Source organism: Maniola hyperantus, chromosome 13 (genome assembly GCF_902806685.2).
Source record: "Maniola hyperantus chromosome 13, iAphHyp1.2, whole genome shotgun sequence".
Classification (NCBI taxonomy): domain Eukaryota; kingdom Metazoa; phylum Arthropoda; class Insecta; order Lepidoptera; family Nymphalidae; genus Maniola; species Maniola hyperantus.
In genome coordinates this window covers 4,497,845-4,516,497 of record NC_048548.1, presented here as the reverse complement: position 1 = coordinate 4,516,497, position 18,653 = coordinate 4,497,845, and the positions used below count along the sequence as shown (strand labels likewise).

At 39.6% G+C, this 18,653-nt stretch overlaps 1 protein-coding gene across 1 annotated transcript in view; it reads right to left on the bottom strand.

The window, feature by feature from the left end:
* Window positions 1–3,198: 3,198 nt before the first annotated feature.
* Window positions 3,199–18,653, bottom strand: part of LOC117987411 (uncharacterized) — a 32,612-nt gene continuing 17,157 nt past the window's right edge. Inside the window, exons 4-9 of the mRNA XM_069502680.1 lie at window positions 16,869–16,980; window positions 16,324–16,463; window positions 14,381–14,515; window positions 13,777–14,050; window positions 12,999–13,270; window positions 3,199–12,215 (exon numbers count right to left, since the gene is read on the bottom strand). Of these exons, the coding sequence (XP_069358781.1) occupies window positions 12,135–12,215; window positions 12,999–13,270; window positions 13,777–14,050; window positions 14,381–14,515; window positions 16,324–16,463; window positions 16,869–16,980 (1,014 nt within the window). The 3' untranslated portion in view covers window positions 3,199–12,134. The remainder of the gene's footprint in view (window positions 12,216–12,998; window positions 13,271–13,776; window positions 14,051–14,380; window positions 14,516–16,323; window positions 16,464–16,868; window positions 16,981–18,653) is intronic.

The window sequence follows — 18,653 nt, the reverse complement described above, 5'->3', positions numbered from 1 at the left end:
CATCTGTCCCTATATTTGACGTCAGTCGACATCGGCAACCCCGACGCCAGCAGCTTCCACTGTTCGAATTGATGCTTCGTCAGCTTGCACTCGTCCATCAGGCATGCGTTGGTGTGCAAAAGCCCGCTAAAATTGAAACTCGAATTGGATTTCAGAGCTGTGAGTCGGCAAAAGTTGAAATGGCACTCCACCAGCGATGCCATTATCATCGTCTTACCCGTCGACGGCGGTCCCGTGAAGAAGAGATTGTTCTTTTGGCCGTTCTGCCTCATAAAGTGCTTGAAGGTCTCTTCGAAGAATGTATTCAGGTCTATATCGTTCATCCGCAGCGTCTCGAGGAACTTGAGTCGCGTCTCTTCTTGCACGTGCTCGTTCATCAGTCTGGGGTTGTCGTTCTCGAATTTCAATTTGGCTCTTTCGAAGCGCTGCTTTATCGATTCTTGAAATATCGTAATTCTTGCGATGTGAATGTACGTCCTGATATTATCCTTGTACTGCTTCGAGCAGATAAAGTTGATCCCTTCATCCGTTCTTGCGAACAGCGCCATAGCTTCGGCTTCCGTGAAAGCGCGGTTTGTGCATAAAAACATAATAACTTCTCCGACGTCAATACGTCTGTTTGAATTGTTCTCCGGTCCGTCCAGAACTTGCCCTGCTTCGCCGAGTACTTGACATCCACGGCTCGGACTCGGAGTATCTTCGAAATCCTTTTCGTCCTTTTCGCCATCTGACTCCGCAATCGCCATCTGGCTTAGACTCGATACCATATTTTGGTCCTGAACATAAGTTTTGAACAGCGTCTCCCACAACGTCTCATAGTCCATAAACTGTGTTGACTGCGTCATTTTGCAGCTCTCTTGTGTCTCTAAAATGGTCTCCTCCAGTTGAATCGACGTTCCCGGTTGAGGTTCCATTTGAGTTTCCAACTGCTGCTTGACTTTCTTGGCGAGTTATCAGTTAAGTGGGAAACTAGGCACGTTTCACCCTTACAAGAAGTTGAGTTCCGATTCGTCATTCGATGTTCACCGAGGTTATGTGGTACATGTAAACGTAAACCGGTTTGTAAGACAACTGCGCGGTTCCGAGTCGCATCCGCCCTTTTATACCCCCACTACCCCTTCCACGTGTAAGCTCGTTTTAATATTTAAATGCGTCTGCTTTTATCGTTATCGCTAAACCACTGACCGACCAGTCGCAAGGCCACCGTATCCGTTCCACACCGCAAAGAGTATATTATATACTTAATCACTACGCGTTTTACCTAGGTACTACTTATATAGATTCGTGGTCCAAAAGTCAAATCGTGACGAGTTTGCTAGTGATGTTACTGTCTCGATTTTATATTTAGGTACGTTAAACCACGAAATTAAATCAACGACTTTCAGAAAAAGGAGGAGGAACTGTCGGTTACGTATAAATTGACAACAAAGACTATCGTTGAACTCGAGGATCTAACTCCTTTGCCCTGATGCTGTAACGGGTTTTTTGAAGAATCATCCGTTATATTTTTACAAAATTTGGTACAGAGATAGCTTGCATCCCGGCCCCCGGGGACGGGCCGCTACGGATAGACTACTTTTTGTCCTGGAAAATCATAAGTTCCCATGGGATTTTTAAAAACCTAAATCAACGCGGGCATCAGCTAGTTTAAATTAAAATGTGAAAATTACAAATAAAAAAATATATCATCTAAAACCACCGTAACGAGGCAGGGTGCCCAGAACGCTGGCTGCGTTAACTCGTTGAATGGCCAGGACCGAGGTAACTGCCAGCCCGGTTCCCCGTGGATTCAGTGAGACGGGATGACAAATCCTTAAAAAGGATCTAGCATCCTCGCCCCACGAACTCACGGTCTCCACCAATAATAACCTTATTGAGTGGATTTACCCACAATACAGACCGCACTATCGATATCTTAACTAATTTTCAAAGGTAACTGGACATAGGAGACCTGTGCTTTGTAGTGAGCCGGTGATGGGTTGATCATGATGATGATGATGAACTATCGATAGTTCGGCACACAGACTACAGTGTATACAGTGGTTCGGCAACACTATACCTACTTTTGGCGGCGCCGAATCCAACTCAGGGCAACTGGGCAGCGTTCGGAAAGCTTCGAGATGTTTTCTCCGCCTAGGGATGTTTTGTGTCTTTTCGTCCGAAAAAGTGCTTGAAGACCAAAGTCTTCGAACCACTGTGCGTGTTGCCAGTGATCCAATCCATGATCCGAGACATTATCCGGCACTGAGTTAGCATATAATCCTACTCTATGAGGTTAGCGTGGGGCCTGTGCTGTTCGCCCTCCCAACCCCGATTGCTATTTCGACCTCTGTTGCCGGTTGCGTAATAGGTACCTACTATTACTGTACTATGTAACAAAATAATTGAAAATAAACATTTTATTATTATTACTTTGGGTTCCGAAGGCCTTTTCAAGTCTCCTTGTTTTATTTTCAGTATAGTCTGGGTAACGAAAGATGAGACTGGAAAAGCCCGGCAAATTTTAAAAATATCAGTATATCGACAATTCGACACTGCCACGACCAGTGTCGAGCGGGTTAATGAAAATCATCTTTTTAGGATTCCGTACCTCAAAAGGAAAAACGGAACCCTTATAGGACCACTTTGTTGTCTGTCTGTCTGTCAAGAAACCTACAGGGTACTTCCCGTTGACCTAGAGTCATGAAATTTGGCAGGTAGGTAGGTCTTATAGCAGATATTAGGGGGAAAATCTGAAAACCGTGAATTTGTGGTTACATCACAAGAAAAAGAATTAAAATGTATTCATGAACAAATATTGCTATTTTCAACTTTCAAAGTAAAATTACCATACCAAGTGGGGTATCATAATATGAAAGGGCTTTATTTGTACATTCTAAACCAGAATTTTATTTATTTTTAGGCATAATAGTTTTTGATTTATCGTGCAAAATGTCCCAAAAAACCCTCGGTGCGCGAGTCTGACTCGCACTTGGCCGGTTTTTTTTATTAATCAATAACGCCGGTTACGCACTCATCCGATCCGAGTCCATGAATATACGTTCCTTTTTGTTTTGTATGGGAGCTTATGACATATTATTTATGTTGTAAATAATCGCTGGTATTCTCACGGATGACGGATAGAACTCGGATGACGGAAGTGCAGTGCGTAATCGTCGTAAAGAAGAACTTTACAGCAGTCAAATAAACAACAATAGCTATAGCTGCTATATTTTTATTTGTAAAAAAATATTCTACTCACTACATAGCCAATATATCAGTTAAAATTTAATAATTTAAGTATCCATCCCTGCGTAAGTCATATTATTTATCATCTATACAACAAATTAATGTTTCACAATGAGTATTCCCGCCGCCGCGCGACGTCCTTCGACCATCACTAAGGCCCGGTATCCACCAAAGCGGAGATGGGCGCAGAGGAGAGAAGTCTGTGTCCACTGAAGGTAAGCGGAGAATAGTGGTTATTTATGAAATATTTCTCCTTTCCGTCTATCTTTGCTTTGGTAGATAAAGGGCCTAATGCTAGACGCTGACTTGCGCCGCATCCCTCCTACAAGGAGCAATCCCGGAAAAGAAAAAGGCAAACCTCTGATTCTGTAACCATTAGGATTCATGAAATGCACTTTTGAATTTTTGATTAAAGAAGAAGATTGAATAATCTTCAAAAATAGACAATTTTGACGCACAAAATTGCAGTTAAGAGTGCATTACAATTTGGATGTTTCAGAGATAAGAGCCACGACTTGTCATTCGCAAGTCACTTGTAGAGATCTACTACATGTACCTTGACTTTGCTCAGAATTAAAACGAGACAGATTTATGTCTCTACATAACTCTGTTTTGTATTATCACTGTCTTAAGTCTGAGCTAAGTCAAAATGCGCTCTTATCTCAACGTAGTCTTGTTAAGTACTATTTTTTCTCGTGAATGACAAAATATGTAGATAAGCTTGCGAACACACCAGCACCCGACAGAAGGAATATAAATTATCTTAGGTTTGTTGCAGTGAGTTGGTCCAATCCACAATGAACCAATGAGCTTTAACAAAACCGTTCGTGTACACTTGATGGATTGGTATGTACGCAATTTTAGAAAACGCGACCTCTAGTGCCAACGCACGGAAGTAATTTATTTCAAATGTTTTTAGCGTTATACATATTTCTGAGTACAATCCACATTTGAATGTTCACCCAGAGACGAAATGTGTGCAGCAGTTGAGCGGTGCGGCGCAGATCAGCGAAGTACTTAACGGATAATTTATGCTGAAACTTACGTTGAAATGACTATACAATATACATAATGACGATAACAATCAACAAATGTAATGGTCCTTTAGAGCTCGAGCACATATAGGCGGGCCGTGACACTGCATCCTTCAAAGTTCAAACCAGTGGTTATTTTCTTTGACCATTTAAAATGTTTTAAAAATTATGTGTAACGAACATTCGAATTTGAGCAACAAAAATGTTTGTGGTTTTGGAATTTAGAATCTTGAATTCTGATAATAATAATTGACAGTCAATTCTAAATGGATTCGTAATCTAAGGCTGAGATTTATAGAGCGTATTTTGACTTAGCTCAGACTTAAGTCACTGTTAAAACAAGACAGTGTTATATCGTTGGCATAAATCCGCCTTGTTTTAACTGAAACTCAAGTAAAAGTACGCTCAATAAATCTCAGCCTAAAAGAGCATAGTTATAGCGAACTGAACCGCTAAATTGTTTAACGACGCTTCTATCGCTAACTCTGTCTTAGTAATTTTTAGTGTCAATTTAAAAATACTTTTAAAAGTCTACTTGAATAATTTATTCTATCTATATAATAATATTTAATTTAATTTAATTTAAAACAACTTTATTGTTAATAGATTTACAGAGAGTAAGAATACAGGATACACTTAAAAAACAAACGGCGACCTTACCACTAAAGTGATCTCTTCCAGGCAACCCATACTATATTATATTTCTGAACATTTCAGAGCCGTGGCTGGGTCCCACCTAAATGTGCACTGGCCATTAAGCTTACTGGAAACTAGACATTTACACTATATTTAAGTATAGGTATATAAAACTGATACATATCGAAGATGATTAAGCTAAGATCTATATAGAGCGAATTTCGACTTTGCTCAGACTTAAGTTTCAGTTAAAACGAGACCAATTTATCCTAGATGATATAACGCTGTCTCATTTTAACAGAGTCTTCAGTCTGAGCAAAGTCAAAGTGCGCTCTATAGATCTTAGGCAGTGTCTCATAGTTAAAGGCAAATATTTTATTGCTGCAAAGTGTAACGGAAGATCTTATTCAAGCTTACTTACTCTTACATGGAATTATTTGAAACTGGAAAATTTATTATTTGGATCTTATAAAAATAATTTGAAATTAATCTACAAGACTAAACGCATATGTTACCGATTTGCGATCGCTATAACCTTATCCACATAACGAAACTAGTTTTTCTGATTGCATTTCGAATGTTTTTAAAACATGTTTGTGATTGGTTGGTGACTCAAAATGGTAAACGCCCACTGAGATTTTTAGCTCTATCATTTGTATGGGATTGTGTAACAGAGAGAGCGCTATACTAACTTCATTCCGCGGATAGGGTATAAATAAATTATGAGAACATCTACTTTATTAGAAAATCTGTTTTAGATTTGAGCAAATTATCAATATTTTAATAATATCGATATTAGTGGTTGTATTTTACACACTTTTAACGTTACCTTATTAATTATGTTATTAAATTGAGAGAACATTTTCATATTCTAGAATATTTTTAACATACAAAATATAAAATTCTATAAGATTTTTGGGCACATTTACGCAATTAATTGCGCAATCCAGTTGCGCAATTCGTCTTAGCTTCTCTTCTCTTCCGTCATCAAGAGACAAGATTTTATAGATTGTTATTGAGAATACCTATCCATTAAAATCGGTCGCATGCGCGCTTAGTTTCAGTTATAATTGAACGAGAATTTAAAAGCTTAAATATCCGGTACATTCATTATTTTAATTGACATTATTATTAATTTCACATTATGCAAATATTCAGTTGAGTGCATACAATTGCTCACAATTAATTATCACATTGTTATTGCTTTTCGGAAACACACACAAACACATATCACATACCTATCGAATTAAAATACTTTCATCGATAATACCGAGCTCCGTTCGTACGGATCAATAATACAATAAAACAGAAGATATTTTATAGAGTGACCATCAGTCTTATCATCGCAATATTACAATGTGGAATTGTTTGGAACATACATGGCCAATATTTCAGCATAAATTATATAATTACTTACAGAAAAAAAACAGAACTGGTACCGTGTGCGTAGTGTATACACGCACACACGCACGCACGACGTACACATAGACACAGACGAAACATAACACGAAATCACAAACACATGCTTGTTAGACATAAGCACACGACACAACCGGTTTGTTAGTAACTTGATATACATTGTTCATCGTAATCTTAAAACCGTAATCCGTAAAATTAACCTACGTTACAATAAATAACCAAATCGTTTAGTAAAACGCAGCTGCATCTTATCTTGAGGGATTCTGAATGCGTCGATTGAATACAATCTTTTTAAAAAGTAGTACTAAAACCAGGTTTATAAAAATAGTAGGTATATATTGCTATGAGGTGTTTTTTTTTCACTATTCAACCAATTGTTAAACCAAAGTTGAATTTCAATTAGATAACTAGAAACATAATACAACTAAGAAAAATGTACAGAGTAATATATGAATAAAAATAATACTGTATCACTGCTGCGAGCAGCAATGTTAGTGGGGTACGTTAACTATGTGACGTTACCACCAAACTATTAAGATACTAAAGAGAAGTTAAATTCACTGAATTAATTCTTTAAAGACATTCCCTTCCTAGTCACTCTAAGTATACGATCGAAAATTATTTTTAAAATCTCGATAATAAACTATTAAAACGAGAGAGCTGAAAAATGTTATAGAGAGCAAATTTTTGAGATTATTAAATATTTACGGTATTTTAGCTGCTTATTGGTCTAAATATTTATTGTCAAGGTAAATTGCCGTTTCGCAAGTGAGTGAGTAAGCGATCCCACGAAACATTATAGCATCGATAACTATACAGGGATCCCAATTAAAGGATGAATAATCTCAATTTTTAAAGCTTTTCGAATACGACACCTACCACGTGGTGATATACGGCCAAAATTAATTCCTTTCTGTAACCTGTCGACACGTGAGTGAAGGCACACGATGCGTTGCGTCGGCGGTGCGGCGCCTGAGCGGTGCCGCTGCGTCATTCTATATAGAAATCACGTTACCATGCCACACGATGCGTTAAGACGACGTGCGGCGCCGCACCGCGCATGCAACAGACTTGGGACCAGAGAGACGAGGCGGGGAGAAGTGGTGCGTTGCAACGGTATACTTTTTGCCGGAGCGGCAACGCAGTGCCCATGTGGCACCCAATACTCCACAGCGGTGCGGCGCCGTAACGCACCGGAAACGCATTGTGTGGCCTTAGTTTTACTTAGCAAAGTTATTTGTTAAAAATTGTATGAATTTTTGACAAATAACAACGTCGTTATATAACTTACCGATAGATTACAGATAGAGTATTAATTTCAGCCGATAATATACATATAAATATAAGCTGCAACAAAAATTACGTAGTTTATTCGCTTACGAACGCACGAAGTGTAAGCAAGGTCTAGCTAAAGATATCACAATGTCTCATAGACTGCTCGTATTACTGGCCCGTGGGGGGTTCATATAATAAATAAATTAATACTAAATTAAGTAGAGACGTTAAGTAAAGGACGGTGATCGAATGAGTTAATATAGACGACTGGCAAAAAAAACTAAAACAGCCCCGAGTAAATTACGAGTAATGTAAATGCTTTTCCGCTTTTAACACAATTATTTACATAAGACTGACCACAATGAGGTGATTCTAGTACAAAATAAGATAATGCCACGACCATTTGGTTATGCGTGCTCGATGGATGCTCGCCCGACGCGCAGCATCCAATGCAGTGGAATAATTAATATTGGTTCCTCACACTTTCAACGATTACAACTAAACTCTAAATACGTAACTAATACCGAAAATATAATATTAAGTATAACGGCATCATGCTTCATGCAGATTAAAAAGTGCGATGCTACTTATGTACCTATACACATTATCATACATTCAAAACCGTGTCATGGGAAGATTTAAAATTTATTATTGCTCATCAAGTTTCATCGTTCTGTCCTACCTACTTCCTTAAAAGTTAAAAAATAATGTCTACGGCGACTTCGCTTGCACTTTTGTATAAGGAGACTCATATTCTGTCATTATTGCTTAAAACAGACCATAATATATATCCTTATTTATATAATTATCATTACGAACGAATAATAATAATCGTGAGAGTAAAAAAAATACTTACATTTAAATACTGACCGAAATGGGAAATAAATAACTATAAATTTACGAATTATCGTTACAACTAAGTAAATAATAAAAATTTACAATATCTTAAAACTGACCTAAGCCTAAAAGAATACTTGCTTCCTGCAATAGGTAACCGTAACAATAATTTCATCAATATTAAGAGAGCGTTAAAGGCAAGGTTCTGAAACCCGAAATTGATCACTTATCAATAATGAGTTTCACAATAGTTATAGACCGAGAGATGGCCGTCATATAAATGAACTTTCATACAACACTTTATGTTGTATGCTCTTATGTATCAAGGCATACAGCATAATGCTGCGCTGGAACCTTGTTTCGAGTTGTGCCACATATGACACAGTTTATATCGGCGTTTCTTCTGCTTGAGACAGGTGGTTGGCTTTAACGCTCAAGTGGGGAAAGCGCCGGGATAACCAACTCTTAGTTCTAAGATGTGATGTGTGGCACAATTTCAGAAATAAACTTTTTTATTTCTCTCTCTCTTTCTTTCTTTCAACACAATGTGGCTTATTCCGTTGTTGCTGTCTAAATATATTGCTATCCTTTTCATAATATTCCCTCGGAAAAGGATAGCATTAGATTTCTATCTAGCTATCAATTTAGTTTAGATATTGTGTACAACAGAATTAGCCACACTAGCTTTGTCTGTTTGAAACTGTAAGACGTAGGTACATAACATACATTTTCTCTCATAAAAATATAGATCATAAATATCCTTTGATGTTTAATTAAAGCAAAATTAATATTTTCACAAAACAATTAATGACTTTAAGGTTTTTTTTTGGCAATCACTCGGTCTATAACATCCAGACATTCTACATACACAATATGTTTTCGTCCATCAAAATAAAATCAAATAAAAAACATCGAACCTTGAATGCCAGAATACACAACATTCATAATTCGTCGCTCATATATCACAATGTAGGGAAAATATTCAAATCTCTGTTAACATTGGTACCTTTACACCTATTGGTCTAAGAGATAGTGGGAAATTTTGGGTAGGAACTTAATAAAAGCTGAATGTTTCATACCCTATCTTACCTGCTGGTCGATTGCGAAAAAGCTGCATCGATCATTACTACAATCTCAGTTATTGTTGTGATTGATTGAATTTATGATATTTTTAATGCAACAATGCATTTCAACCTTGAGAGTGTTGGCCAATCAGAGGTTGCGATTGCTCCATTGTAGCTGTCAAACTACCGTGGTAGGCCTCCTGAGTACAGAAGGTAACTTTCGGTAAAATAACAGCTATCAACGATCGCGATAACATCGGCTGGTAGATTGCAGAAAAACTGCATCAATATCCTTGCTACAATGTCATTGTTAGTTAAATTTATGATATCCTTGCTGCGACAATACGATTTTGGCTAATAGCGAAATTAGTTAATCAGAAGTGACTGCAACTGTTACACTATAGTTACCGTAATTGGCCCTCAATCTTTCTCTATTGCTTAAAATGTGATGCTGCAGCAAAAATACCATACATTTAGCGAATTACAACAATCAAGACTGCAGCTATTTAACCTAAACTAACCTAACTGGTATTTATTTATTAAAACTGATTTAAATTTTAAATTAACTTTTTCCAGCCACCTGAAATTCGTGAATAGACCACGGCCAGCTAGATAATCGTTTCCATAGGCAATTAAGGTACAGGAGTTTTTATCAACTAACTTCTCAAAATAGACCACTAGCTCTTTACCTACATCCTATAGGCACTGTAAACGAGTATTGGCCGCGCCAATTATCGCATCATTTATACACACTTATGCCCTGCATATTAAAATTATTACCATTTCAAATAATCATATATCCCTCGTAATACTATAACTTTACTTTTAAATCAGATCTGTTTTTGAGACTCAATTTTCTTATAGAGAACTTAAATTTAAACTATTTGTCCGATGTCGCATTTTGTTATTAATAAAATTAGTAGGTATAATTAATTTAATTTGATAACACCGATCGGCCATTTTCTTATTTAAGTCAATAAAATCTATAGAGCGCACTAAGACTTTGCTCAGACTTAAGCTTCAGTTAAAACGAGACAAATTTATGCCAGCTATACATCGCTGTCGCGTTTTAACAGTGTCTTCAGTCTGAGTAAAGTCAAAGTGCGCTCTATGTGTAGATTTCAGCCTTAGTCTGAGCAAAGTTAAAGTACACTCTATAGATCACAGCCTAAATATCAACCGGAGATTACTCAATACTATGAGGTATCCAATTATAATGTCACTAAATATCTTATCTAAATTGGTAGATATGCTATCCTTTTCTGTAGGAAGCATTATGAAAGCAATACAGAATTGAACTTAGTAAAGTTTCAAAAATTCTGTAAATTATTAATAATATGCTGTAATTTGTGTAATTATATTCATTTTCATGATTCATGACATTGCATTGGCGTGTTCTATGGTTTCTATACCAATACCTCTGGAAGATGATTTATGTTTAGGATAACAAAGTCAACCGGTCGGCATTTTTAAATTAGATCAATATTGGTATCACCTACCTTATCGGAGATTTCATATATTTATTAATATGGATATAGGAGTAGAAAAATATTTTGAATATAATAATATTGAATTATTTACCTAAAATATCAACTATTTCTATACTGTTAATGTGGGTACAAATAGTTTAAATTTGGTTCAGATAAAAACATACATTTGCATATCAACATGTAACTTTCGTAGTCTTTTGTCACTGGCCTTACATTACAATACTACCGATCCAGTAGAAACGGATGCGCTATAAAATATCCATTTTTTTCTTAGACACATAAAAACTTATATTTATTATAATAAAATCAGAATTTCTTTTTAAGATCTCTTTTTTTGCCATAACGTGAATTTGGTGACGATTATTTTAAAAGAGCGAAGTTATTTCTTAAAAAAATTAATTATTCGATTAAATCTGAAAGCATAGTGGGGTGATAAATAATAAAAGATTACAGAACAACTATTTTGTTTCTTCAAAATACAATATGGGAGTGTTTTTTTTTTATAAAATTGTATTAAGGGAACGCAATATGCTCGACTGCCGGCGCACGTGGGTAACCTGTTTGCTTTTCACCTAACATTGTATGAGAAAGGTGAGAGGCACGATGATGAGGATTTGGGAAAAAACTACTATTTTTTTTTGCAAAGTAAAGTTATTTGTCTAATGTTAAATTGTTTAAGAATTTTCATACTCCTAATCTTGTTTATTTACGCCCAAAGTTGTCATAAATTTAGTGTTAAAATAGGAATCTTTCGGCACCGAGCTGCGCCCTCTTAAGATTTCTAATAAAATTTACACCACCGTTTGGCGCCATTTAGGCCAGAGTTTCACCAGCCAAGAAGCCAATGATGTCTCTTCCACGCCATTTTTGCTCTATGTATCAACTGTCACGTCAAAAGTACCGACTTTATGGTTTCCGAGAGTTTACTAATAAAACGTCAGACTAAAATGAACCTAAATCTTATTGAATTAAAATTACATTTTGTGTAAATTTTTCAACTCTAAGAAAATAATCGTCACAAGAGTCCACTTTATAAACAATACGTTGTCTATGGTATATGTAACTGGCCGTTATTGTACACGGTACGGTGTAGTTGGCTGTGAGCTGCGTAACCTTACTTGCAGTGTATAGAGAGGGGTATCACAGGGCAGTCAGTGCATCTCTTCCGCCGCTACGTGGCTCGCGACGAGGTTGAGCGGCGCCTCGTCGTATTCTGGCATGCTTCGACCCACCTGAAGAAAATGACTAAATTTTATGATTGATGATTATTATGATAAACCCATCAATGGCTCACTACAAAGCACGGGTCTCCTCTCGGAGTGAGAAGGGTTTTGACCATAGTCTACCACGCTGGCCATGTGCGGATTGGTAGGCTTCACACACCTTTGAGAAGATTATGGAGAACTCTTAGGTATGCAGGTTTCCCCACGATGTTTTCCTTCACCGTTAAAGCAAGTGATATGTAATTAATTAAAACACAAATAACTCCGAAAAGTTAGAGGTGCGTGCCCGGGATCGAACACCCAAACTCCGATTAGAAGGCGGACGTCCTAACCACTAGGCTATCACAGCTTACTGTGATGACTATATATAGGAATCTAATGCTGGCTGCTCGATTGCGGGAAAACAGCATCGATCATTATTATAAGCGCAATCGTTGTGATTGGCTGAATTTATAGTATTCTTGTTGCAACAATACATTGCAGCAATTTTATGTAGATGAGGTCGCAGTTATCTTCCGCGCTCTCTTTGCCAAGCGCATCCACAAGGACTCAATTTTATCAACAAGTCTTTTTTTGTTTTTTTTTATTAGCCTTGTTAATTATGACTAATATTCCCTTTTCCACTCCAATGAAGCGTAAAGCTTGTGCTAGGAGTGGGTAGGTACGACAATAATGCAACGGGTGGGGTTTGAACCGCTGACCTTTCAGAATTCTTAAGAGTCTTCTCAGAGTTATTGAGGCTCTCTTTAGTCTATACATATCTATCGTCAAGTGTGAACCTAATGCACATACCTGCGTGCGATGCGTATGCGAGTGCGGGCGCGGTGCGTGCGCGTGTAAGGCGGCTAGTAGATGCGGTTGTAGTTGTCTCCGCAGCGCCGCCAGCACCGCCTCCTCCGCACCCTCCCCGCCTGCTTCCCCCCGCCCCGCCGCGCCGCCTCCGCTCACCGCTCCCCCGCGGACGCCCGACTCCACTTCCCCAACAACTGGCGCTACTACGACACCCCCACCCCCGCCCCCGCTTGCGATTTCTGCAGTGCCTCCGCCGCCGCTTCGACGGGATTCTAAAACAATATGCATTAGAATACTTAATAGTGATTTACAGTTACAGAAGGCTCACTCCGCAAAAAAGTTTAATAGGTGCAAACAACAAAAAACATTAATATTGGGTAGCACGCATTGCAAAAAAACCAGAGGTTTGACGCCGGCTCACTACAGAGCACGGATCTCCTCTCAGAGTGAGAAGAGTTTTGGCCATAGTCTACCACGCTGGCTATCTGCGGATTGGTAGACTTCACAGTCACAAACCTTTGAGAACATTATTAAGAACTCTGAGGCATGCAGGTTTCCTCACGATATTTCCCTTCACCGTCAAAGCAAGTGATATTTAATTACTTAAAACGCACATAACTCCGAAAAGTTAGAGGTGCGTGCCCGGAATCGAACCCCCGACCTCTGATTAGAAGGCGTTCTAACCACTAGGCTATCACAGCTTTTTAGTAAAATTTTAATATAGTATAATTAATTGATAAACACACGCAAGGACAGAACAGTGACGAGGGGTACTCACTGTTGCGCGAGTGCTTGGCGTCGTGCCGAGGCCGGCGACGTCGCGTGTGTATGGTGTCGCGCCGCATGGCCGTGGGGCGCGGCACGCCGTGCAGCTTGTAGTACAAGCCGCACGCGTTGCACACCATCTCCCCCCGCGCGTCACGTCTCCATATCGTGGTGGTGTGCGTGCCGCAGTTGCTGCACGACAACTCGACACGCTGCACGCCGCGCGCCGCGCCCGTCGCGTTCACACCTCCCCCGCCGACACCTGCGCCGCTGTCCGACACCTCTTGCTGCAAACCAAATATTATAGTCTTATTTTCAGTACTTTTCTGATATCTGATACTTCCTAAATGAAACATCTAAAGGCGAACGCATACAGACGAAATCAAAATAGAGTCTTTTTGTTAAACAACATAAACTTTTTTAAAGAATAGACTAGGGCTTGGCTGCAATCAGACCTACTGCCAAGTGATGATGCAGCCATACTTGTAGTTGAAATTGGTATTCTGCAAAACAGAACAAAGCAAACAAGACGCACCGCCGCCTTACTAAAAAGGTTTTTTCAGTTGTTATCAAGAAAGACTATCTCAGCCGGTGTGAGTTGCCCCGAAGGTACTCACATTGTCATGCGCAACAGGCCAGGCGCTGGGCGCGTCGTGCACGAGTTGCGCGCGCGCGGGACAGCTCTGCTTCCGGCGCGCCGTGCCCGCGTTGCCCGCGCCGGCCCCGCGCCCAGAGCTCGACCACTCACCGTTCTACGACAAAAGTTATTTCGCGTTTATTTCAAAAGTTCAATTTCATTTATACATATATCAAGGACAGGTAAACATTGAACTATAATATAATTAACCACGAATGTTCCATAAATCTCCTATCCACACAGAATATGAATGAAACAGGAAGACATAAAATAACCAAGTACTCGTATTTCTCATCATAATAAATTTCCTTATTGTTTATCCTTAGTATGCTAGGAAATACATTAACTTTTAACAAAAAGTGATCGTGCTGCAGTTCTGAGTGGTGATATGGCCATACCGACATGTTTGCTGTTCAGCTATTATCAAGGCAACAGTTGCGTCTCTGTCCCACCACTAGCAGTCCTTATTAATGGAACATGTCAGTACTTAGAAAAAATAGTCACTGACCGATGAGACGGCAGCATTGGGCCGCCTGAGGCGTAGGTAACGTAGATGTGGCAGTGCTGAGTGGGGACACAGCCATACCGAGATGTATTGATGTGTTGCTATTGATCAAATGTGGCAGCACTGGCAGCAGTTGCGTCTCTGCCCCGCTATCAGCACACTGAGTAGGCGTAACCCAAGTTACAGGGACTATGCTAAAATGACCTCACTGACCGGTAAAACGGCGGTATGAGAAGCGTAGCCAACGAAGATGTAGCAGTTTTGAACGGTGACACAGCCATACTGAGATATTTGCTGTTGATCAAGTGACTATATAGGCAGTTGCATCTTTATCCCGCCACCAGCACACATAATAGCTGACCCTAGTTCCCTATAACCGACCCTAGTTATAGGGAACATCTTAAAACGAAAAATGATATTTCACTGACCGGTGAGACGGCGCCATTGGGCGGTATGAGGCATAGGAAACGGAGAATTGGCAGTTTTGAACAGTGACACGGCTATACTGAGATATTTGCTCTTGATCAACCACTAGGCAGTTGCGTCTCTACCCCGCCACCACCACACATAATAACCGACCCTAGTTACAACGAACATGTTAAAACGAAAAATGATATTTCACTGACCGGTGAGACGGCGCCATTGGGCGGTATGAGGCATAGGAAACGGAGAATTGGCAGTTTTGAACAGTGACACGGCTATACTGAGATATTTGCTCTTGATCAACCACTAGGCAGTTGCGTCTCTACCCCGCCACCACCACAAATAATAACCGATCCTAGTTACAACGAACATGTTAAAACGAAAAATGATATTTCACTGACCGGTGAGACGGCGCCATTGGGCGGTATGAGGCATAGGAAACGGAGAATTGGCAGTTTTGAACAGTGACACGGCTATACTGAGATATTTGCTCTTGATCAACCACTAGGCAGTTGCGTCTCTACCCCGCCACCACCACACATAATAACCGACCCTAGTTACAACGAACATGTTAAAACGAAAAATGATATTTCACTGACCGGTGAGACGGCGCCATTGGGCGGTATGAGGCATAGGAAACGGAGAATTGGCAGTTTTGAACAGTGACACGGCTATACTGAGATATTTGCTCTTGATCAACCACTAGGCAGTTGCGTCTCTACCCCGCCACCACCACACATAATAACCGACCCTAGTTACAACGAACATGTTAAAACGAAAAATGATATTTCACTGACCGGTGAGACGGCGCCATTGGGCGGTATGAGGCATAGGAAACGGAGAATTGGCAGTTTTGAACAGTGACACGGCTATATTGAGATATTTGCTCTTGATCAACCACTAGGCAGTTGCGTCTCTACCCCGCCACCACCACACATAATAACCGACCCTAGTTACAACGAACATGTTAAAACGAAAAATGATATTTCACTGACCGGTGAGACGGCGCCATTGGGCGGTATGAGAGGCGTAGGCAAAGGAGGAGTGGCAGTTCTGAGCGGTGACACGGTCATACCGAGGTGTTTGCTGTTGATCAACCGTCGCAACAGTTGCGTCGCTTCGCCACCACTCCGACCTGAAAACAAAGATATTTACTGTATTTTTTTCCAAACGCTTAAAAAAACAAACATTGAAAGGATAACTTATATCTGAAGAGCTTTTTATCAGAAGAACAAATAAACGAATAAAATTAAAATGAATGAGAAGAGACCATAGTCCGCCACGCTGGCCAAGTACGGATTGGCAAATTTCACACACCTTTGAGAATATTATTGATAACTTTCAGGCGTGCAAGTTTTCTCACGATGGTTTCCTTCACCCAAGCGATATTTGATTATTTAAAACGCATATAGCTCCGAAAAGTTAAGAGGCTCGGGATATAACCCCCGACCTTTCGAATATAAGGCGGACGTTTTATCTACTAGGCTATCACGGCTCTCATTCTATTAATCATATAATTATTATTTTTTACAATACAAACCGTTTTGTTTGTGTAAAGCCTGCCAAAGCGATTCCTTTTCACTCTCGGGATCGTGTGGCGGCTTCGGTGATGACTGTGCTGATGGTACTGACTGGGTCTCTTCAGGGTCGTCCTTAACAAAGTTACAAATATTTCATAGTCATTTTCTTTTTATTTGATAGGAAAACCTACTAAGCTATTCCATATTCCATACTAACTAATAGCTATTCCATACTAATATTATAAATGCGAAAGTGTGCCCGTCTGTCTGTCTGCAAGCTCTCACTGCCCATCCGTTTAACCGATTTTGACGTTTGTAATGTAATAGAGATAGCTTGCATCTTGGGGACAGACATCGGCTACTTTTTGTCCCGGAAAATCAAGTGCACGTGGGTATTATCTATTTAGTACAGGAATAGCTCGCATTGCGTACACGGATATAGGCTACTTCTTATCTTGGAAAATAGAAGAGTTCCCTTGGTATTTTTAAAAACCTTAATCCACGCGGGCGAAGTCACGGTCGCCATCTATTAAATAATATAGTACAAAAATAAAAGTGAAGTAAGAATTCCCATATTGATATAGAATGGCTAAAACCTGTAGTTAGTCTAACTTGTCTTATAGTCACAGTTTTTGGTTCATTTTGAGTTAAAAATGGCTACAGAACCTGTAATGTAAAGTTTTGGTACTGATTCGATTCTAGATTTTTTACCGATATTTTCCGATTTGCATAACAAAGGATCATGTTTTTAATACATAGTTACTCCTAGATCGTTGAACGTATATAGATAGGTAAGGGTGAAGCCACACAACGCGTTGAGTTGGCGGTGCAGCGCATGAGCGGTGCCACCGCGACATCCTACCTAGAAATCATTTTTTCCACGCACATGCAAACTGTGGAATCAACTCCCTTCGGCGGTGGTCCCATTAGATTACAACATGGGGTTATTCAAGGGGCGGACCAACAAGTTCCTGAAAGGCCGGCAACGCATTGGTGGTTTCTCTGGTACGGCAAATGTTCATGGGCGGCGGTAATTACTTAACATCAGGTGATCCGCCTCCTTGTTTGCTCGCCATTTTAATAAAATAAAAATCGCTGTACCATGCCACGCAATGCGTTACGGCGTCGTGCGGACCGCACGCTCAAGGGACTTGGGACCCAAGAGACGAGGCGGGGACAGGTGGTGCAGTGCATCGCCATATTTTCTGCCGGAGCGCCAACGCACTATCCGTGTGGCATCCAATACTGAAATCCACAGCGGTGCGGCGCCGCAACGCGTCGGAAACGCATCGTGTGGCCTCAGTCTAAGAATACGTTAACTCTTCACAAACAAGAGGACAATGTAACACTGATTGTCAAGATTTACAATGATGTCGTGCATTCATGCTTGACTTAAGATATATTGTCTTCCACATTCCAAGGAACTTGCCGAGTACAGTTACGTACTAATTACCGTATGGAAAATAATTAGTATCAGTCATTTTACCATTTTATGGTCATTTTCATTGAGTTAAACCATAGAGCAACAAATCCCATATATCAAACGCGAAAAAACGCCCTCACTTACTGATTACGAGGACGTAAACTAAGAACTAATTATTATTTATTATTCTCTCTCTCTTTTAATATTATTTTACAGAATTGTGCCTTATGATAAAGATTACGATATTGTTGATTGAAGAGTAAAAACTGTTTTCTGAATGACAAATAGCATGAGGGTGAACCAAGCTATGCTCTATTTAAGGAGAGAAGTTAGTAATACTAACTTCAGTCAACAATATCGCAATCACACAAAATGACTATAC